The sequence below is a fragment of the Dermatophagoides pteronyssinus genome, unplaced genomic scaffold, assembly GCF_027571235.1.
Source record: "Dermatophagoides pteronyssinus isolate colony J.1.1.1.1 unplaced genomic scaffold, Derpt_VIB-CSIC_2022.12 sq0003, whole genome shotgun sequence".
Lineage (NCBI taxonomy): Eukaryota > Metazoa > Arthropoda > Arachnida > Sarcoptiformes > Pyroglyphidae > Dermatophagoides > Dermatophagoides pteronyssinus.
In genome coordinates, this window is record NW_027461527.1 from 2,339,981 (window position 1) to 2,361,381 (window position 21,401).

The 21,401-nt window shown below is 28.5% G+C and overlaps 2 protein-coding genes and 1 long non-coding RNA gene across 5 annotated transcripts; 1 reads left to right on the forward strand and 2 right to left on the reverse strand.

Moving 5' to 3' along the window:
• Positions 1 to 1,164: 1,164 nt before the first annotated feature.
• Cht7 (chitinase 7) lies at positions 1,165 to 9,061 on the reverse strand. Of its 2 annotated transcripts, none has more exons than XM_027348530.2 (12): positions 8,780 to 9,061; positions 6,752 to 6,836; positions 6,041 to 6,668; positions 5,843 to 5,966; positions 4,753 to 5,778; positions 4,560 to 4,684; positions 4,377 to 4,500; positions 3,607 to 3,679; positions 3,418 to 3,530; positions 3,223 to 3,342; positions 2,953 to 3,136; positions 1,165 to 1,872 (listed from the first exon to the last, which is right to left on the reverse strand). In XM_027348530.2, exons 1-12 carry the CDS (start codon positions 8,792 to 8,794, stop codon positions 1,643 to 1,645), a joined length of 2,847 nt encoding a protein of 948 aa, XP_027204331.1. In that variant the 5' UTR covers positions 8,795 to 9,061; the 3' UTR covers positions 1,165 to 1,642. The 2 variants fall into 2 exon arrangements, with proteins under 2 accessions (XP_027204331.1, XP_075681367.1); XM_075825252.1 differs by lacking the exon at positions 8,780 to 9,061 and adding an exon at positions 8,322 to 8,360.
• A 2,591-nt stretch (positions 9,062 to 11,652) lies between these two features.
• LOC142646409 (uncharacterized) lies at positions 11,653 to 14,187 on the reverse strand. Its single transcript, XR_012847354.1, has 4 exons — positions 14,054 to 14,187; positions 13,761 to 14,001; positions 12,232 to 13,460; positions 11,653 to 12,134 (listed from the first exon to the last, which is right to left on the reverse strand). It is a non-coding gene; the product is annotated as an uncharacterized LOC142646409 (long non-coding RNA).
• Positions 14,141 to 18,866, forward strand: LOC113798049 (protein fem-1 homolog C). Of its 2 annotated transcripts, none has more exons than XM_027348531.2 (5): positions 14,141 to 14,673; positions 15,787 to 15,889; positions 16,023 to 16,172; positions 16,240 to 16,573; positions 16,664 to 18,866. In XM_027348531.2, exons 2-5 carry the CDS (start codon positions 15,827 to 15,829, stop codon positions 18,106 to 18,108), a joined length of 1,992 nt encoding a protein of 663 aa, XP_027204332.2. In that variant the 5' UTR covers positions 14,141 to 14,673; positions 15,787 to 15,826; the 3' UTR covers positions 18,109 to 18,866. The 2 variants fall into 2 exon arrangements, with proteins under 2 accessions (XP_027204332.2, XP_027204333.2); XM_027348532.2 differs by lacking the exon at positions 14,141 to 14,673 and adding an exon at positions 14,824 to 15,092.
• The last annotated feature ends 2,535 nt before the right edge of the window (positions 18,867 to 21,401 follow it).

Here is a 21,401-nt window from a genome sequence, read left to right on the forward strand (position 1 = left end):
AAAAGTTCAATAACATTTCATTTTCATTTTTATTGAATAAAAAAAAATACACATGGTTATTGACAGTGTGTATTTGCAGATGTATGTATCCTTATTCAATTTTGTTCAATTCAAATATTATTGAACCATTGGATCATTGGTTTTTACAATATTTTTATTAAAAAAAAACAGGTAACTTTCATTTCAAATGAATTATAACATGTAATATACATTGGCGAACATTGACATTATTGGCCGACTTTTGTTTCAGGTCAGTAGCACGATTTCAAGACCCTATGGCCCAAAATAATGTCAGAACAAAAAAAAAAAAAAAATATAACGGATCATTTTTTTAACTATTACAATTGCCGATAGTAAAAGTTACTGCTGCCAAATAATTCCAGTGATGATGGTGTCATATACGACCATATAAGCTATTTTGGTGACAAAAGAAAACTTTTTTTTTCCAAAAAACGTCGTTCGTTTCGAGCGTCCGGTCCGATCCGTTCCGTTCGGGTATCGTATATTGCACGAAAAAAAAACAACAACGGTTCATTGCCATTGGCAAGTATGGATCGTGTCATTCAACCACCTTTATTTTATGGTTGTTCTCGATAGTAGTGGTGATGGTGGTGTCTGGATTACTGTAACTTTATTGTATGAATTTATAGAAATCTAACTGGAATAACGTTATTTTCATCCACCAATATAAATACACACCAGGTGTAGGTGTGAAAAACAGCAAACAAACAAGCGCATCAACTTTTCGCGTGCTATAAATGAAACTTTTTTTTGCCTGCTGGTGTCATCGTCATCGTGGTTTGTTGTTGTTACTGTAATTATAATGAAAAAAATAAATAAGTTGACCTTGCAAATATTACCATTCAGTCAGTCAGTCTGGTCTGGTCTAAAATCGATTCATTTATAATAAACAAGAATGATAATAATAACAAGATGCTGCCACGATTGCCACGTGCCAGTCATGAATATCAATAATGCAGATGGTCAACATATTTTTACCAAAAACCAGATTTGACCAAAAATACAACTAAAAATGAAAATTTTTCATCAGGCAGATGATCCATATGCATCAAATATATAAACAGAAAATTTTCCTCATATTCAAACCATATGCAATCCATATGCGGGTTGTTGTTGGGGAAAAAATTTATTCGTTTTTAAAAGTTAAAAAAAAGGATTTTTAATTATAAAAATAATAATTATCTTCAAGCTTTGACATATGGTACATTGATATTTTTAAAAAAAAAGTTATTTAGAAAATATGCGTGGGTGTGTATTCTCACTAGATTATTTACAAAAAAAAAACGTCTTAATATAATAAAGATTCGTATATGTTTTATTGATTGAATTTTTCATTTTTGTTTTTTGTTTTGATACGAAACTCAGTTCAATGATGATATCGATGATGAATTTACTAGCTGTTTAAATTTTAATTTATAGATTATAAATAATTTTAAGAAATTTGCCAAAAAATGTTTTCATATAAAAAAAAATTCATTTATAATGAAACATGAGATGAGATGAAAGATGAATAGGCTTTATCTTGAATTGATAATAAATGATGAGAGAGTGTGTGTTTGTATGTGGGTGAAAAAAACTAAATAAGAATTGCCATTATTCAAATTCATTGATGTCAAATTTATCATGTAGATTTATTATTGTCGCCATTGCCCAGCAATGCCGTTGCACATTCTTCAACATTTTCCGGCCAATCACAAACATTTTCTTTTATATTAAATACTAAATTCTGTGGACAAGGCATATGATGACGTCTAGTACCTTCGCACATAAAATACATCGTACAATCATTTTTATCTTTATGATAGCTAATATGTCCATCAGCTTCATCACATTTAACTTCATCTTTATTTTCTGAAAGAAAGAAAGAAAAAAAATGATTAAAATAAACAATTAAAAAGTAGGAAATAAATGGAAAATTTATTTGAATAAAGTTTAATCAAAAATAAAACCAAACTATATGGACATTTTAAATGGAATTCATTAATATGAATTGTTTCGAATGAATTGCCATAAAAAAAAATCCTGATGATAAACCAACATTGATATATTGAGAATATTCCCCAAAGATAGATCGCAAAAAAATGAACAAAAATAAAAATAATTCAATTTGAAAAGTTGTTGTCCGCTAAAAAATTGAAAAGATCCACATTCACATGTACACATTTTGTACAAATAAATTGAATTTGAAGTTAACATCATTGTTGGATAAAAAAAGAAAGAAAAAATGGCAATAAATTTTAGCACATTTTCACATCAACAACAACAACAACAAGAAAAGAAAGTGAACAAATGATGAATTATTTCAAAGCAAATGGAACCATCATAACACTTTCGTTTCGAAAATGTTCCATTTATGAATTGAAAATTTTGGGAATTATTTGTAGATATTTTGCTGCTATTTTTGCCACATCGGCAAAATTTTTATGAAATTTGAAATAAAATCTCAATTCTATGGATCATAAAAATCATTTCTATTTTGTTTTTTTCTCTAACTAAACTGTATGAAAAAGAATAGAAATTGTTGTTTTCATTTGGGAAACATTTCAAAAATAAATAAATAATAATATTCTATCATTGAATTCAGTTGTTGTTGTAAAGCATTGGTGATCATTTTCTTTAGGATAAAAGACAAATTGATTCTTTTGTTGTTGTTGAAAAAGTTGAATCATTCATTGAATTTATAAAAGAAAAAAAAGATTTTCAGCTTAGAATTTCAAGAATAATCTAGGATTATAATGATGCTATCTAGTATTTAAGAATAGAATAGAGATAGTTTTGAACTATTAAATATATGGCATATTGTAATTTTAAATCCTAAAACTTTTGTTTGAGAATTTTGTTTTTGTTGCGAGGATGAAAATTCATTAAAATGCTATTTACGAATAAGAAAGCTATTTTTTTTAATTTGACTTTTTTTTTGAATCTACATACCAGATTGAGTAGACAATGTATTTGCAGTGATTTCATCAAGATTTTCCACATAATAGCCTTTCAGATCATTTTTGGCAGCATTAATAAGTGGAAATTTTTGTCCCATACATGATCCACTGAAATCATCCATATCAATTGACCATATCATTATGCCACTTAGGCCAGCTTGTTTAAGCCATTGTGTCTAAAATGAATATAAATTTTAAGAAGAAAACAAAATTCAGAATTATTATCAATGAAAAAAAAGCTATAAATAAAATGTTTATATACTTTGACTTTGAAACTTCTTGGATCATCAAAACCAACCCATTGATCACCAAGAAAAGCATATGGAACCATTTGTTCATTATCCCAGACTAATGTTGCTCCCATTTTAAGCATATCACAAATCTGTAATCATCATAATTATAAAGATAAATAAGTGAATTTTATAAATGAATAAAAATCATAAGAAAAAAACCATACCTCAAAAAATGAAAGGAATCCCGATTCTTTTGTATACATTCCCGGAAGTCCACCTTTAATTGCTGGATCACCAATATCGGTCAGATTTGGACTAGCTAATGTAAATGATCGACCTACATATTTTTGGATATACAATATTGTTATAGTAAAAATTTTATCAAATTGAAATTGAAATTTTATCATCAATACCATAGGTTGGTAATCCAACAACAATCTTTTCTCTAGAAGCTCCTTTGTTGATCCATTCATTGACGCTAAAATCCTATATGGTAATACAAATGCATTATTATTATTATTAGTTCCATATGTTTGTAATGTTTTTGAGTAAAAATAAATATAACGGACATAAAATTGAATGGGTCAAATGACATTTTAAGTGAGAGTATTGGTGTTCTAATGAATGAAAAATCTGCCAGTCTGTAAAGAGAAAAAAAATCTGCCAAAATAATAATGAACACGGCACGCGCAACACGTGCTATGTCATTGTTTGTATTTTGGAATATATAAGAGAGTTGAATTGTGTGTAAACTAAAAGTGAAAAAATTGGAAAGGGTCGCGCGAGTTGATACCGTTGTGTTAACAGTTACAACTAATAGCAGCCACCGAGCTAGACAGATTCGGAAAAAAAACACGGAAGTTTTGGAATGAAAGTGAAAAATAAACCAACTCTTCAAAAAAAATTATGAAAATAAAACGAATTGGTTGAATAAATGAAACGACGGGAAAAGAAATTTTTTTTTTTTGACCCGACGAGACAAACAGATTGCTGACCTAATCGAAAGTTGAGAGAATGAAAGTTGTAAACAATTCAACAACAACAAAAAAAACTAAACAGATTGGATTTGGATAATGATGTACGGAAAGAGAGAGTTCAACCAAAATCGGTTGTTGTTTCGGTTTATGTTTCCTGGTTTATCTGAATCATCATAGGAGATGAAAATTATAAAAGAAAAACTTACCACTGTCAATTTACGTTGATAATCGGATGCAGCTTGTATTGGAAATAATGGTGAATTATGTGCAACATTTTTCTCCCAATCACCATGAAAATCATAGGTCATAATGTTGATAAAATCTAAATATCTAAATATATTTATGATGAAAGTTTAATATGAATATAAATTAAATTCTTAAATTCTTACTTATTTACTTCGGGAACATCATAACCACTGTTTACAGCTTCAAAACTGGCTGGTACAGCTGCTGAAAGTAATAAACGTTGTTTATTCGAACCTTTAGCTTCACCGTCAAATGTTTCACGAAGTTCCTGATAATTTGATGAATAGGAATTAAAATAAATTAGAATAAATCCAATATTATTGCCAAGCAACAAACTTTTAATAATTTTGTATAACGTTCTTTATCTTCAATTCCACGAGGAAATTCCCAACAAAGATCTAGTCCATCGAATCCTCTTTTACGCAGAAATTCGACTACATTAAATGTGAATAAAGTCTGACGATAAGCACTTTCTGTTAATGTTCGAAATGGTATGGGACCCATCATCCATCCACCAACGGCAATTAAAATTTTAAGCTTAGGATTTTTTGATTTCAATGATAAAACTCGTTCATAAAGGCCATTGGCTATTTCATCATTAGGCTCACTGGGAATTAATTTAAATTCACTATTTAGATTAGCAAATGCATAGATAACATGTGTGCAAAGAAACGGATCTAAATGTTCCGGTGTAAATTGACCTTGACCAGGTCTTTTATGTGACCAATTGGTGAAATAGCAAACAACTCGAGCGTTTGTATCATTTCCATTTTTGACTGGCTTATTTATGGTTGGAGCAGTCGGCATAACTTTTGGCTTATCAATTATCATGTTAATATCAGTGCTTGGCACGAATACTTTGGTTGACGGATCAACTATCATGGCTTTTTGAATGATCGAATCAAATTTAGATTTTTGTTTTGGCCTACCCAAAAGTTCTTCGCCCATGATTCCGATTAATGGATATTTTATTCCAGCACAAGTGCCCTTAAAATCATCCATGTCAACGGTCCAAACCATAGCACCACCATAACCATTATCAATGACCCATCGAAGTTTTTCTCGAATTGATCGTTCGTCATCAAAACCAACCCATTGATCACCTTGAATAGCGTATGGCACTTTTTGTTCTTCATCCCAGATGTATTTGGCACCATTTTTAAGCATTTCACAAATCTCATAAAATGCTAAAAATCCTGATTCTCTTGTATATTCACCGGCTTTACCACCACCAGAACTTGGAGCATTGAAGCCATTATTACCAGTTGATGATAATGTAAAACTTCTTCCATATGTTGCAAGTCCGACAATGAGCTTATCTTTAGGAGCTCCAAGTTTTTCCCACATTTTTACACCATATTCCTAGAAACCAAACAAAATAGTATTAAATAATCAAAATCAATTTACAAAGAAAATCGATACTAACCATCGTTAGCTGTTTACGCCAATCACTTTCAGTTGATAATGCATAAAGTGGTGCATTATGTCCGGTTTTAGGTTCCCATTTACCATGGAAATCATAAGACATAATATTGATAAAATCGACATTACTTATTTGGAAAATTAAACAAAAATTATTGTCTCATCATTTATTTATCACTTTTTTCTAACAATAAAAACATACTTTGCTACTCCTGGAACATCATAACCATTTTTGATTGCTTCAGCTCCAGCCGATACAGCCACAGTCAATAATAAACGTGGTAAACTTTTTTCAATTGCTTCCGATTCGAATGCAATACGTAATTCTTTAAGAAGATCAACAAAATTTCGTTTATCATCACTTCCTTTAGGAAATTCCCAATCAATATCAAGGCCATCAAAGTTTCTTTGTCGCAAATAATCCAATGCACTGAATATAAACACTTGACGATTATAACGAGTTGATGCCATTGTTCGAAATCGTTCGGTACCAAATGACCAACCACCAACGGCCAATAATACCTTAAGATTGGGATTTTTTTTCTTCAATTCAACTACTCGTTCATAGGTTCCTTTTTTATTATTCAATGTTTCATCAGTCGAATCGAATGATGTTAATTTATTCGCTTTCATCCAACCAAAACTGAATATTATATGCGTACACAGAAAAGGATCTATATCTTCGGGAACAAACTTGCCCTCTTTTGGTCGATATTGAGACCAATTTGTATAATAACAAACCAAACGTTTATTCGGTATGTTTGACGACTGAACATTTTCTTTCATCAATGTTGATGATGATGATAACAATTGATTGGATACTCTTGGTTCTATGAATAATTTTTCAATATAAAAATTTTCATTAAATCAAAAAAAAAAAACAACAACAACAACAACAATAAATAATACTTACGATATAACCTTCGAGATTGTGAAAGACTAATTAGGCCAAAATAAAGGAATATGATAGTGAATAGATGAAATCGTTGTACAAAAGTCTAATGTCAAAAGGATATATTAGTATTAGGAAAATGATTTTTGATTTCGTGTACAATGATAATTATTTTATTCATAATTAATTAATAATTTTCACATAATAATGAAGGTGGCAATGATTTGATGTGTGAATTTTTCATTCGTCTCAATCTTTTTAATTGAATTTCTTTTTCCAAAAAGCGACCTATTACTGAACTATAGATCTAATCCAGAAGTTTAGACATTCAAGACATTCGTATTTCAATTAAATGTCAATTAAATTCACTTGATCAGTATGATTGTTGTTTTGTTCGAAACTTATCACACTACATCTTTCCAACATAATTATCATTATCATCATTATCATTAAAAAAGTAAACAATTTGAAATTTTTTTCATTCAAATGACAAAAACAAGCCAAAAACAATGGAATTAATATGAAGAAAAAAAAATGATAAATGAATTTAATAGTTTTGAATTTTATTAAATACTGAAATTCTTGAATGTTTTAATAAAATTATCAAAGTCGAATATCATCATCATAATCATTATCAAAAATGATTTTGATGATGAAAATCACCCACGTTATTTTGCCTTAAATTTTCTGTTATCTACACTCTTTAAACTTGATTTGACCAATCTAGTTTTGTCGGTCAAACTTGTAATGAATTATGGTCTCATTTTTTTTTCTCTTCTCTCATTCACTATATCCAATATGGTATGTCATGAAATGGCAAACAAACAAACGAAAAAATCGAATAAACAAACAACGAATGAATGATAAACGTAAACATAATTATTCAATAACAACAACAAAAAAATTCATGAACGACCTATTCAAATTTGTAACAACAATTAAAAATAGACACCTACACACATCTATTTGATCAAAACAAGATATATGAAAACAGATCATTTTCATGATTTTATTGATCAATCTGTTCATTGATCTCGATTATGGCCATGAAATATAATATTTATATATTGAATAGAATTATGGGCGTATGTTGACAAATAAATTATTGTTTTGATTTAGATTTTTTTTAATGTTTTTCATTGATTATGATGATGATAATAATTGTTGTTAACCCTTATTTTGAAATGATTTTTGTGGCAAGAAAATCATCATATTGCCTAGACGACCCAAAAAAAAGATGAATATATCAATGTGTTTTGGATGTGACAATAAAAAACAACAGAAAAAAAATTACCCACGAAGGAATAACTATGGCTATTTTTGAAAACAATCATTTTTTTTAATTTCATCATTCGAATCGAATAAAATGAAGACATTAATTTAAATAGCATGTCACGATATAAATGTGGATTAAAATATAAATGGCCATGATTGGGAGAGAGAAAATTGAATAAATATTTTTAATTTCAAACAATAATTATTATGGATTCAGTTTTTTTTCCAAATTGAAAATGAAAACTTTTTCATTAGCCAAACAAAACAAAGCAAAACAAGAAAGAAATTCACGAAAATTGATTGAAATTCTCAATACTTTTGCTCCATATATTGTTTTCATCAAATAAAACCATAATAACGAGAAAAAAACTTTAGAAACTAAACTTCAATTATAATGAAATAATGAAGACCCTTTAATATTATTTCAGTATCATTGTTGTTCGTCTCAATAACAAACATACACGATTCGATTCGATTCGATTCAATTCATCCATTTAAAAATAACAGCATCATACAATGATGCTAAATTCAGAAACATCCGAACAACAGCGAAAAAGTAGAAGAGAAAGGGAAAAATCAATGAAAATTACTGCAAGATAGTAATGATAATAATAATGAGGTCACGTGTTTATATTCGGATATCAATTTTTTCTTTGTTATTATTTAATCATTATCAATATTGACAACAACAACGAATTTTTTTCTCCATTAATATGATTGATTGAACGATTGGTTGTTTTCGGATATGATCAAAAAAAAAAAATGCTACATTACCATGATGATGGCCATAATTATTATCAAATTTATTGATGATTGTTGATATTTGTGGCAGTGATTCGTTTTTTTCGAGAAAAACACACACTCAGATAATATAAAATCAGATGACAAATCAACAAAAACAAATAGATGTGACAGGTGATTTAAACTTTGTCGTGATATTTAAAAAAAAACAATCTAAATCAAAAAGAAAATTCAGATGATTTAGGCTAGTGATATGGATAATGATGAAACAAAATTTTTCACAATTAAATCACAATATTTTATCAACAACAACAACAAAAAAAATCTTGATTAATTAATCAAATTCGATTGATATGAAGCTGCTCAATGACGATATTCAAATCGAAATATTAAAATATTGTCACATTATATCGGTGTTCAGAAACGCACACAACATGGATAACAACAGATTGTGATGATTCTTTGATTATAAAATATTTGGATAATAATATTGATGATGATGATGATGATACAAAATCATGATGATGTTTGGTTTTAATGTTTTGTCGATTGAATCTTTCATTTACTTTTTTTTCTTTTTCTTCTTTTTTTCAAATTCATGTAATGATCAACTTTTTTTTTGGAAATGAAAGAGTATGTTCAATTTATGTGTGTGTGTGTACAGAGTGCCGTTTTACTAGTTTTTAAGTACGAAAAAAAAATATAATCATTTTGTTATATATAACGGTGGCAAAATAATAATGTGGAGCAACATTAAACATCAGCATGGACATCGACTTTTGTCGATGATGATGATGATGACCAACAAGAACAGCATTCAACAACAACAACATTAGTTATAGTAACAGTTCTTAATAATGATGGCGGCCAATGAAATAGTATCAATAAGACTCAATGACAGCTTATTTTTAATGGAACACAACAACAGAAAAAAAAACAGAACAAGAACTAAAATATCGCGCCCAGCAAGTTAGACCAGAATACTTTTTTTTTATCGGATACATACGCTTGTTATACAATGAATGAATGACAACTGTATACATATCCACCATACAAACATTTTTCATTCATTCAGTTTGAAAAAAAATAGAAATTTTTTTAAAAATAATAAGAAAAAAAACAACAATCCTGACAATGGTTATCCTCTTCAAATCCCTATCCTGTTCTTGTTTGCAATAGAAAAAAATACATGCCAATAACAACAACAGGTTCCAGCTCCGTTTGTAAACATGACAAAATAAAATGAAAGAAAATCTCTTCAAATTTTATTTTTTATTTTTTCTGTTATGTTCTGTTTTCAATCATATCAAGAAGAAATCAAAATAGAGAGAACAGCTAAAATGAAACCGAATGAATTGAAAATTGGAATATTGGGTAAAGGAATGGCAAATAAATGATGATAATGAAGTGGAAGAAGTCATTACATTTAAAGATAGGACACAAACACACACACACACATAGGATCAGGTCTACAAACAATTTTTTTAGAAATTTCAATTTTATCATTCTGTTTTTGTGAAAAAAAGAGAAAAATTTTTCTTTTTCTCTTTTGGATACGAATCAAATCAATAGCAAAGAGTCAAAAGTTGTTTTTTTCCTCGCAGTGTTAAACGAACAAAAAAAAAAAACAACAATCGACCAGAAATAAGCTAATATTTCGATTTTGGATCATTTGATTCAATAGAGATGTTGATTGGTACCATCCATCAATAATAACCATGATTATTATGTCAAACATATAGTGATAGTTAACAAAATGAAAGTCAAACAAGACCAGATATTAATTGCAAATATAATTATTATTGCTAATTACAGTTATCAATCATTTACTATTTGTTTTTAACAATTTTCAATTATCATCGAAATTCATTTGAAAAAAAACTGAATTTTTCTTATTTTTCACCTTCAATCAGAAGAAAAATCCAGTAGGCAACATTTTTTGCAACATAAAAATTTCCAAAATAAAATCAAATAAATAATATCATCATCTACAGGATTTCCGTTATTCGTTTCATTTATAATGATAATAATAATAATCATGATGATGATGATGATGATGACAAAATAGACAAGATGAAATGATATATATTTTCCATTATTATCAACATCATCACGAACAACAAACAATTTTACAATAATAATAACGATCATTTACCCCGATTTTTCATTTATAGATTTTTTTTTTCAATCTCAATTTAGTCAATCATTTGTTCTGTTTACAATGATAATGATGATGATGATAGTGGTTAAATTTTTACTGTTGTTATTATTATTGTTGTTTTTTTTTGTCTACCTAAAACTTGTTTGAATGGATGTATCCATTATTATCGTGTTTCATTGTGTATTCCTTAGGGATTTTTTTCTTTAAAGTTAGATTTTTAGATAAAATAATTTCCGTTTTCGATTTCTAATTTTAAGCTCATTCGCCACAATGATGATGCTGATCAATAATAATAATTTAATCCATATGAAAAATGAAATAAAGAAATTCCCAATCGAATGATAAAATAATGAAGAAAAAATTTTTTTTTTTTGGCTTATTTTCCATCAAATTTGTTTCGTTTCTCAATCTAATATTCGATGTTATCGTAATATTATGGTATGTAACATATATTCGGTCCAATCATTTACCAATCATCACCATAGAGCGTGTTTGATTTTTGATTGATCGAATGAATTATTATTATCATTATTATGATGATATCAATTACCAAAAAGACTTTGTATTATGGAATTTGTTTTGAAAAAGTCTTATGATTATAATCGTCACATAAAATTAATCATGAAAAAAACTTCTTTTTTTTCTTGAAATTTCTAAAACTTTCTGACATCAAAATCAAAAAAAAATTTGTAAAAAATCCCAAGATTTTTGTTGTATTTGTTTCTTTTCCTTCATCAATAAATCATTTCGATCCATTTCAATGTTTCAAATTGTTTGTTTAATGAACAATTAAAAATAAATCATTATTGGGAATTTATAATTTCAATAAATTGTTTGTTGTGATGATGATCATCAGTTAGATTTGCACGAACGATTTGAACGAAGCAACAACAACAACAAAAAAAATTGTGATAAGATGCAACATCCAAATCTTGTAATCGAATAACTGGTTTCAATCGATCAATCGATTGATCATCGATCAAGATAGTAGATTCGGTATGATTTGTTTTCCTTAGTTGTATGATTTCATCATCATAATCATAACGAAATTCATGTGAAATTTTTTCAACAACAACAACAAAAAAAAAAAACAATTCAATTTTTTTTTTTTGCCCCGTCAGGAAGTTGATAAACATAGTTTGTATCGCTTCATTGTTTTTTCTTTTCCAAGTTATACCAAGTTATTACCGGGAAATTTCTTAATTACAAAAAACATTTCATGATGCGCTATGGTGACAAAAAAAACGAAACGAAACGAAAATGGAAATTTTGTTTTTTGTTCTTTATTAGACAATGATCAATAATTTTTATTTAGGACACATACCTTGACAAATAAAAATATAGGTTTCTCATATTTATTGTGTTTTCATTCGTTTTTTTTCAAAAAAATAACCATCTCCTGATTTAAAGTATTGTAAAGATGACAACAACATCATCAAAACAAAATCCTTGCCATTAGATTGCCGATAGAACATGAATAAGCAGAAAAATTAACATTATTGAACAGCAAACAAACAAAAAAAATCAAGGCTGATAGAAATTATATTGAAATAAAGAATGAATGTAATGTAAAACTAGTTCAAGTTCAAATCCGATTCTTTGCAATACATCATATATAAATTTGACAAAGAATATTATCGAAGAATTTGGTGTGCGTGTATATATAGCGAAAGGCGGCCATGAAATTTCAACATCATCTTCAAAACCATTTTAACTTTATATTTGAAAAAAAAATTATATATAGCAAATGAATTGATATAGTTGTTAAACAACCATTTTGAATTTCTTATGAAAGGCTTTTTGTGTAACATGTATATAGATTTTTATATGAACTTGGAACCATTGAGTATGTACAAAATTGAATGCAGACAGCTGTAAAAGAATTCCATCTTCACACACACACACATACAAGAAAAAATGGCCTTGATAAACGAACAAGGTCAATAATAAAGAATATTCTATACAATCATAGAATACTAGTGGATACTATTATCAAGGTCAATTCCATGAACTTGGAGATTTTTTTTAGTGGCCCGAAACATCACTAAATGAAATTCTTCTATTATACTTTTTTTTGTGTGTGTGTGGGCGTCAAAATAATGGATATGATAATAAAACGAGAGAAAAACATCAACCAGATTTCAGGGCAAATTAAAAAAAAACAAGATGAATAGAGAATTGGGAAAAAACCTTCACCTTGGAAATGAAATTTAGAGAATTGGATAAAAATTTCCAATGGATAGGAATACAGAAAAAAAACAACAAAGATATTTTATAACATGCTCAAACAATTGTCTACTATTAGTGTGTAGTATGAATGGTTGTCATTTTTTATTATCATCAAAGCATACTACTTCCAAATTGTAACCATATCAAGAGTTCCATAACTTTGACAATACGAATGTTTGATGGTAGTCGTCGTAGCGATATTAGTGATGATGATGATGATGATGATGGCTAGTCGTGTATTCTGACAAATAGTATTGCCAAAACTAAAAGAAGAACCAAACAGCAACCAGATTTTCTTGGTATCTTATAATTCCATACTCCTACCTACCTTCGAAAACGAAAACGAAACAAAAAAAAAACAAAAAAAAAAACAGGATTTTCATTTCATTATCATTTCTTTAATAGGGGTTTCACACTAGCAGCAATGTGAATGAAATATTTCAAATGCAATATTTCAGTCCATAAGGCTGAAATGTAGTGAAATATTGCATTTGAAATATTTCATTCACATTGCTGCTAGTGTGAAACCCCTATAAAGATTTTGGATGATTTCATAATATTCCTATGCATTGTGTATCTATCTATTATATGGAAATGGTTCGGCACGATGATCGATCCACGCACCGAATTATTAAATGATGTTATTGATAATAATAATAGCGGTGGCCGCCATCTAACGACCTTCAATACCATAGAAATAAAAAGTTATTTATGTATGTTTTACACTTTCGCTCCAAACATTTATTAAACGCCATTATTATCATCATTAAAAATCATCATTCATTTATTCATCGAATAGTATCGTTTGATTTCTGTTTTCTGTCTTCTTATTGTTGACTATGGTTGTGTTTTTTTTCAAGTTTTTCTGCAACAACAAAAACTGTTAAAGAAAAAAAAGTAAATGAAAAAATTTTTACATTTTCATTTCAACGTCGGCGTCATTTTGTTTTTTTAATATTATAACTTCAAGCATCATCATCATCATGATTATGCTATACACGCATACCAATTCAACATATTACAAACAGATACATGCATGTATGCATTTGGTGTTGGATCCATTCAAAGCCGCTATCATTTTTTTTAGTTATATCTTTGACGCCATGACCACCACCACCACCACAACCACCACTGCAAACACCGACATCAAATTTTTCAAGTTCACCATTTATATATAATTATTATCATCATTATCATCATATCACATCGAAATATATCGATATTGCAACATGATTTAAAAAGACGATCAAGAAAAAAAAAACTAAAACTAATCAAAAGTGTGATACATAGAAGAAGAGTGAGAGAGAGAGAGAGAGAAAGTTATCGATATATTTGTTCCATTTGAATTTTTGATTGGAATTTTTTTTATAAGTTTTGTTTTCGAAAAACAAAAAAAAAAATTCTCATTTCGAATTAAATGATTGACAACAACAACAAACGACGACAACAACTACAAAATGAAATTCAATCAATATTTGATCTGAATTGAACAAAACTTTTTTTTTCCTCCTTTTCTGTGTGTTTAATTTTTGTTCAAGTAAGTTGTTTTTTAACTTTCACAAATATATATTATTATATCGGTTTATGAAAATCAAACATTCAAGTGTGTTTTTTCAGGGTACAATCTTTCTGTCTGTCTGTGTGTGTATATATAAAAACACGTCAACTTAATTTCTCTCATCATTTTTTTTCTTATTATTATGATTATCATCGCTAAATACCATACATTCACAAATTTTACTTATTAATCGTCATCATTGCAACAACACAACAAAATCGTAAACGATTATACTGATGAAATATATCCTCAATACAACAAACCATCTACACATAACGAAAGTGACAATTGAAAAAAAAAATATATTTGTTCATTCTAAATAAAACAACACAACAATTTATCGAAATTTTTCATTCATCATTTTAAAAAAAATATCATCATCATCATCATTTTCATTGGTATAAATTTTTTTAATTGAATTGTTCTGCGTGTGTGTGTGAGTTGAATTAGTGATTTTTTTCGAAAAAAAGCAATATAAAATATGACATTTTAGAAAAATAATTCAATTCATTTATTCCATAGGATTCGGTTATTCTGAGGAAAAGAAAATTTTGAAAAAAATAGGAAAATTTTTTTCATGATCATCGTCATATTGCTATCGTGAAACACACATTGCAACAAATTTTTTTTTTTTTTTTTGTTAGAAATAATTGAAGAAGAAGAATATTCTCTTACATTCAATGTATGGTGTGATAAACATTCTTGAATTGTTATAAATTGAAACGTCATCATCGTTTATTATAGTAATCGTCGTCGTTGATAATAATCGTCGTCAATGATGACAAGTGAAAAATATATTTTGCTAATAATAAAGTTTCTTCTTTCAATTTTATTTTTGGTATTTGAGAATTTGTTTTCGTCTTAAACAATTGGAATTTTTGTTGTCAAATTTTACTTTGTTTGTGTGAAATTATTATTACAACATAGTAAACACATCACATGATTTTTTTTCACATATTTTTTAAACTTATTTGTTTTTTCTCAATCATTGAAAAAAACATCTTTCTTTATTACATCATTTTTATTTATTTTTTGATTTTGTTTTTCATTTTTTCTTTCTTCTTTACGACGAATGATTTTTGTTGAAAATAGCTAGGATTTTCTAAGAAAATAAATCGACAATAATTCCTGAATGGAAGTTCTTATTTTTAATGTTTTCAATGCTGTTTACCAGGAGAATTTATCATTGCTCAAGGTTAGTAAAAATACAATATCCGGCTATTTAAACACAAACAATTGACGCAGGTGTTTATTGTCCGTGTTTTTTTTATTCATTTTGAATATTAATAACATAACCTTGATTATTTTTCGGCTTATTTTTTGTTCAGGATTTGATTCGTCCTTTGACAAAAATCCAAATTCAAACAATAACATCGAGCAAATTTGAAGGTACAACATTGTTGTTGATCGCTGCACGACATGGCCATTATCATATTATCAAATATTTGATCGAACATTGTGATGTTGACATCGAACAGGTAAGATATTTTTCTTGTTATTGTTTATTTAATCAACTTTTGCTATTCAAATTTGAATTGTGATTAGGTTGGAAAAGTTGAATTCGATGGCGAAACTGTACATGATACGCCCCCATTATGGTGCGCTGCAGCCGCTGGAAATATTGATTGTGTCAAATTATTAATTGAACATGGTGCTAATGTCAATTGTACGACTTATACGAATTCCACTCCACTACGAGCTGCATGTTTTGATGGACATTTTGAAATTGTCAAGTATTTGGTGGAGAATGGTGCCGATATCGAAATAGCAAATAAACTTGGCCACACTTGTTTGATGATATCATGTTTTAAACGTCATTATAATATAGCCTCATATTTGATCGAACAAGGTTGTCAGATCAATAGACAAAGTATGAAAGGTATGTTGATGATGACTAAATGATTTTTTTCTTTATTCATTTATCAATAACAAAATTTTTAATTTGTTTATCTTGATTGACATTTTGAAGGCAACACTGCTCTACATGATTGTGCCGAATCCAATAGTATGGACATAATGAAATTATTGGTCAAAAATGGTGCCATTCCTAAACGTGATTGTTTTGGTTTAACACCATTAATGACAGCATGTATCAATGGCAACATTGAAATTTTCAATTATCTTAAATCGGTTTTCAATTGTACAATTGAAGAGGAAACGGATGCTTATCGATTATTGGGTGCAACATTTGTCGATAAACTATATAATATGAGAGAAGCATTAAAATATTGGAAACAGGCCGCATCATTGACGACAAAATGTAACAAAAAATATCTAGACAGTTTAATCAATAATAGTGAATCATATAAGAAAGCATACAACAATTCCACCGAATTTCGAACTCAAGAAGAGCTTGAAAATCTTTTATATGATCCTGAACTTATGAAGTATCAGGCAATGATGATTAGAGAACGTGTTCTAAGCATTCATCATCCAGATACTTATTATTTTATTCGAATTCATGGTGAATCGTTGGCCGAATCAGGCAAATATTCACGCTGTCTATCAATGTGGATGTACAATCTTGAGCAGCAACAAAATTATTCAAAACCATTGAACGATATTACGCAGAATAGTTTCCTATCGTTGATTGAATTATTTACATTGATTTGCAATAACAAAGAATCTGATTTAAACGCATGTGATATACTCAAAGTGTTAGAGATGGCCATCTCCCAAGTATTGATTTCGTGCAATATAACACCAAATAATGTTGCCGGTGGTAGAAACAGTCGTATTCAGTGTATATTCGACAATAAAGCTTTAGTTAAGGATGAACGTTTCATGTTCAACGGATTTCTTAACCCATTAGATCGTCAGTTCCTTATCGTTATTCATTTAATTGATTTTATGTGCCAATTCAAAACGAAAATGTCTCCAGATATTTGGATCGAGTTCCAGAAATTAATGCGTCGCTTCCTATCATGTGATCCTCGATCAGCAAATTCTCAATCATTATTGCACATCATATGCATATTATCTTCCGAAAATGAAACATTATCGACTAATGAAATTTCTTTTTTCAACGTATTCCAATTCATTGTTGACCTTTGTACAAATTTGAACATTGTAGACATTCGAGGCAATACAGCATTACATTTTCTGATGGACAGTGATCAAGTGAATCCTGAAATGGTTGAATATTTAGTAGATGCTGGTGCGCATATTGATCTCCGTAATGACAAAGGATTGACACCATTGGATTTACTTGATGATAAACCACAGAAACTGAAAAATCGTTGTCAAATTCAATATGTATCGCTTCAATGTTTATGCGCTCAAACCATCATCAAACACGGTATTCCGATTTCCGAAACAATACCAAAAGATTTACAAAATTTTATCAATGATCATCATCGAAAAGATTTCTTTAATACAATATTCACTTCTACAACTCCATCACGAAACGATTAATTCTGACTATTCATTATATCATCATATCTATATGAAAAGATCTTCGATATTTCTTCACATAACTAGATTTCACTATGTTTTTAATCATCATCATTCTAGTTTCATCCATTTCGAAACATGAAAAAAAATCTGTCTCGCACACATTTATTCAATGAATTTATTCTAATCATAATTGTTTAATCTTTTTTTTTGTGTTTTTTTTCAAAATTTAACAAATTATTATTGTTCGATCAAAATCTCTAATTGATTATTATTATTTTTTTAAATGTTGAATTTCTTTTTATCTTGTAATTTGTGATGAATTATTATTATTAATTAATTTTTTTTTGTTTTGTTTAATTTGAAATTACAGTGTTTAAGTTTTTTTTTAAAAAAAAACAAATTAATTACATAATTAATATATTAGATCTCTTTACCCTGCAACAAAAATCAATATACAGATTATATGAATGGAGAATTTTATCGTCTTTTTTCCTGTTTGTAACATTCGAAAGAATTCTCATCCGAAATGTTTATTTTACTGTTTTTTTTTCGATTTTTCATCCGTTAAAAAAAAGAAATATGTTTTACAGATTTATTTCAATGAATGTTTTTATATTATTCAATGTTAAATTGAATATAAGGGTGTGATATTTATAAACAAAAAAAATGATACAATTTTTTTTTGATTCGCTGGGAAATAGGCGTTGAACGTCATGATTATTAATATTTGTTGAAGAATAATGAACGAAAATAAAATTCCATATTATTTCCTGTTATCATCATCATCATTTTTTTTTCTCATTGAAAAACAACCAAATTATAAAAAAACGGTTCATTGTTATCTATTTCCTTTGCTTTTTTTCGAAAAAAATGTTCTATTTTTTTTTGCATCTTCAAATGAATAATACAAAACATTTATGCTACAAATGTAGAATGATACTAGAATGAAATGAATGAATGATTTTGATGAAATAAAAGATAAATATAGCAACAAACAAAACAAAACAAAACGAAAATTCACATCTCAATCGATACCTGTCCACTTTTTTTTTCTTTGATTACAATTATGATCATTTCCGATGTTGGTTGATAAAATAATTTTTTTTTCTCTAAATTTTCATTCAATAAATTTATGATATACGAATCGGAAAAGGGCGAACCATTTTGTGTTTGTCATCATCATCATCATCATCATTAGAAGAGTTCATCAAAACATGAACACAAGGTGCAGTTTGTGTGTGAGTGTGTGTGTGCAATTGTTTCGCGCGAATACACGAGCAACAGACATATTACCTGCCCAAAAATTACCGTTGCCCTAGACCTAGTTCTTCATTCGAAATAAATAATGTTGTTTTGAAGATTGGGTATGGTTTTTTTACCTAGCCATAAGGCTCTTTCATCATATATGGAAAATAAGCGAAAAAAACGTGACATTTGGTGTTCGACATGATTGGTGTTGCTGTAGCCAGCTTGCAAAGTCAAATGGAACAAACCAAACTGACAATAGCGCAGCTGTCCTTTGCGATTTATGCCGAGCTTGATGAATATGATGATGATGATGATGATGATGATCTTTAGGAGAGAAAAAAACATCATACCAGACCACATCATGGTGATCATGATGATGACCTTTTCCTCTTTACTCTCATTCATTCTTTAAAACATGGAACACACGTGCCAAACGCGTGCCAAACAAAAAACACACTTATCGATAATGTTATTTTCCGCTCTAATTTCATGTCTGACAAAATAGCGAAGTTTTTTTAGTTTAGTTTAGTTTCAACCAAAAGATCTAACAAAAGAACAACAATTGAAGATATACACGAATACGAAATAGACCAAATAAACAAACTTGAACTTCATAATATCATTGTTGTTGTTGTTGTTGTTGACAGACAAATATTTTTTTTTTTTTTTGAAGTTAGACGACAATAAATTGAAACCATAGACCTAGTATCTGATAAAATGTGGCAAGAACATCCGTTCGATCCAGATGTCTGTTGGATTGTCGTTTGATGTTTGGTTGTTACATCTTAAGATGTTAAAGATGACATGAAAGATTTATTTATCTTTCATCCAAATTAAGTATATGATTTCCTGGCTTGAATTTTTTCTGGCTTTATCGGGTCAGTCGTTTGTATCAAATCATTTTGAAAAGTATCATCTTTTTTTTTCTTCAGTAATACTTTTGTGGAACAAAATTTTTTCCCATTTCCAACAAACCATATGTGTGTGGTTTATTTATTTAGTTGTGTTAATTCTAGACATTTTTAACTTCATGTCATAATGACACTGATGATGATGATGATAAGATGACAATTCACTTTATTGTCATAATTATCATCTGGAATTTAATTGCATAACCATTATCTTTTGCAATGTTTTTTTTTCATACAATTGTTTAACTTTACCAGTTTGTCAAGTAATGAGAAAGTGAATAGAAAAAAAACATTTTACTCTTTTTTTTTCTTTTCATTGTTTGTCGTTTTATATTGTATGACACTATCTATGAAAATCCTGGATGAAAATTGAACATGGCCTTTTCGACATGTTCTGATTAATTTTTGAAAATTTTCTTTAAAATTCATTCATGAATATATCATTTACCTAAACATTTTCAATCGGATCTAAAGTTTATTTCTTGAAAAAATTTCCGTTTTTTTACGGCATCATTATTCTCATCATCATCATTATTATTTATAGAATCTGAGCAAAATGAATAAAAACAAAATAGAGAATCCGGATTCTTTGCTAAGATCATCATGACTAACGAGAACTATTCCAGATGTTTTATTTTATGTTTCTTTTTCTTCTTAATTCCATCGTCATCATCCTTGTTTTTATTTTTCGAAAGAATTCATGAATAATGATGATGGATAACAAGGAGGATTTTCTTTTTACTTTTCTTGAAATTTTCAAAATAAAATAAAAAATTCACATGAATGAATGAATGAATGAATGGAAGTTCTTTTTTTATTGTCATCCAGATTTTTGAATTTTTTCTTCTTGTCACAATGTGGAATGAGAATCCTGTTCTATTCGGTTGTTGAATTAGTGGAAAAAAATGTGGGCGACACAGGATGTTGTCATTTTTCAACACACAAACACATACACATAGATAGCAGGATGTTTATATGCTTCAATTATATTCAATTATTTGAATTGATTGACAGTAACAACAAGATTATATAATGATGATGATGATGTCGGTTCTGATTCAAAGAGCCTGATTCAAAATTTTTGACATTTCTCAAGAATACGTTCCGAATAAAAGCATAATGTTTCAATTGATTTTTGTTTCAACGTTCAAA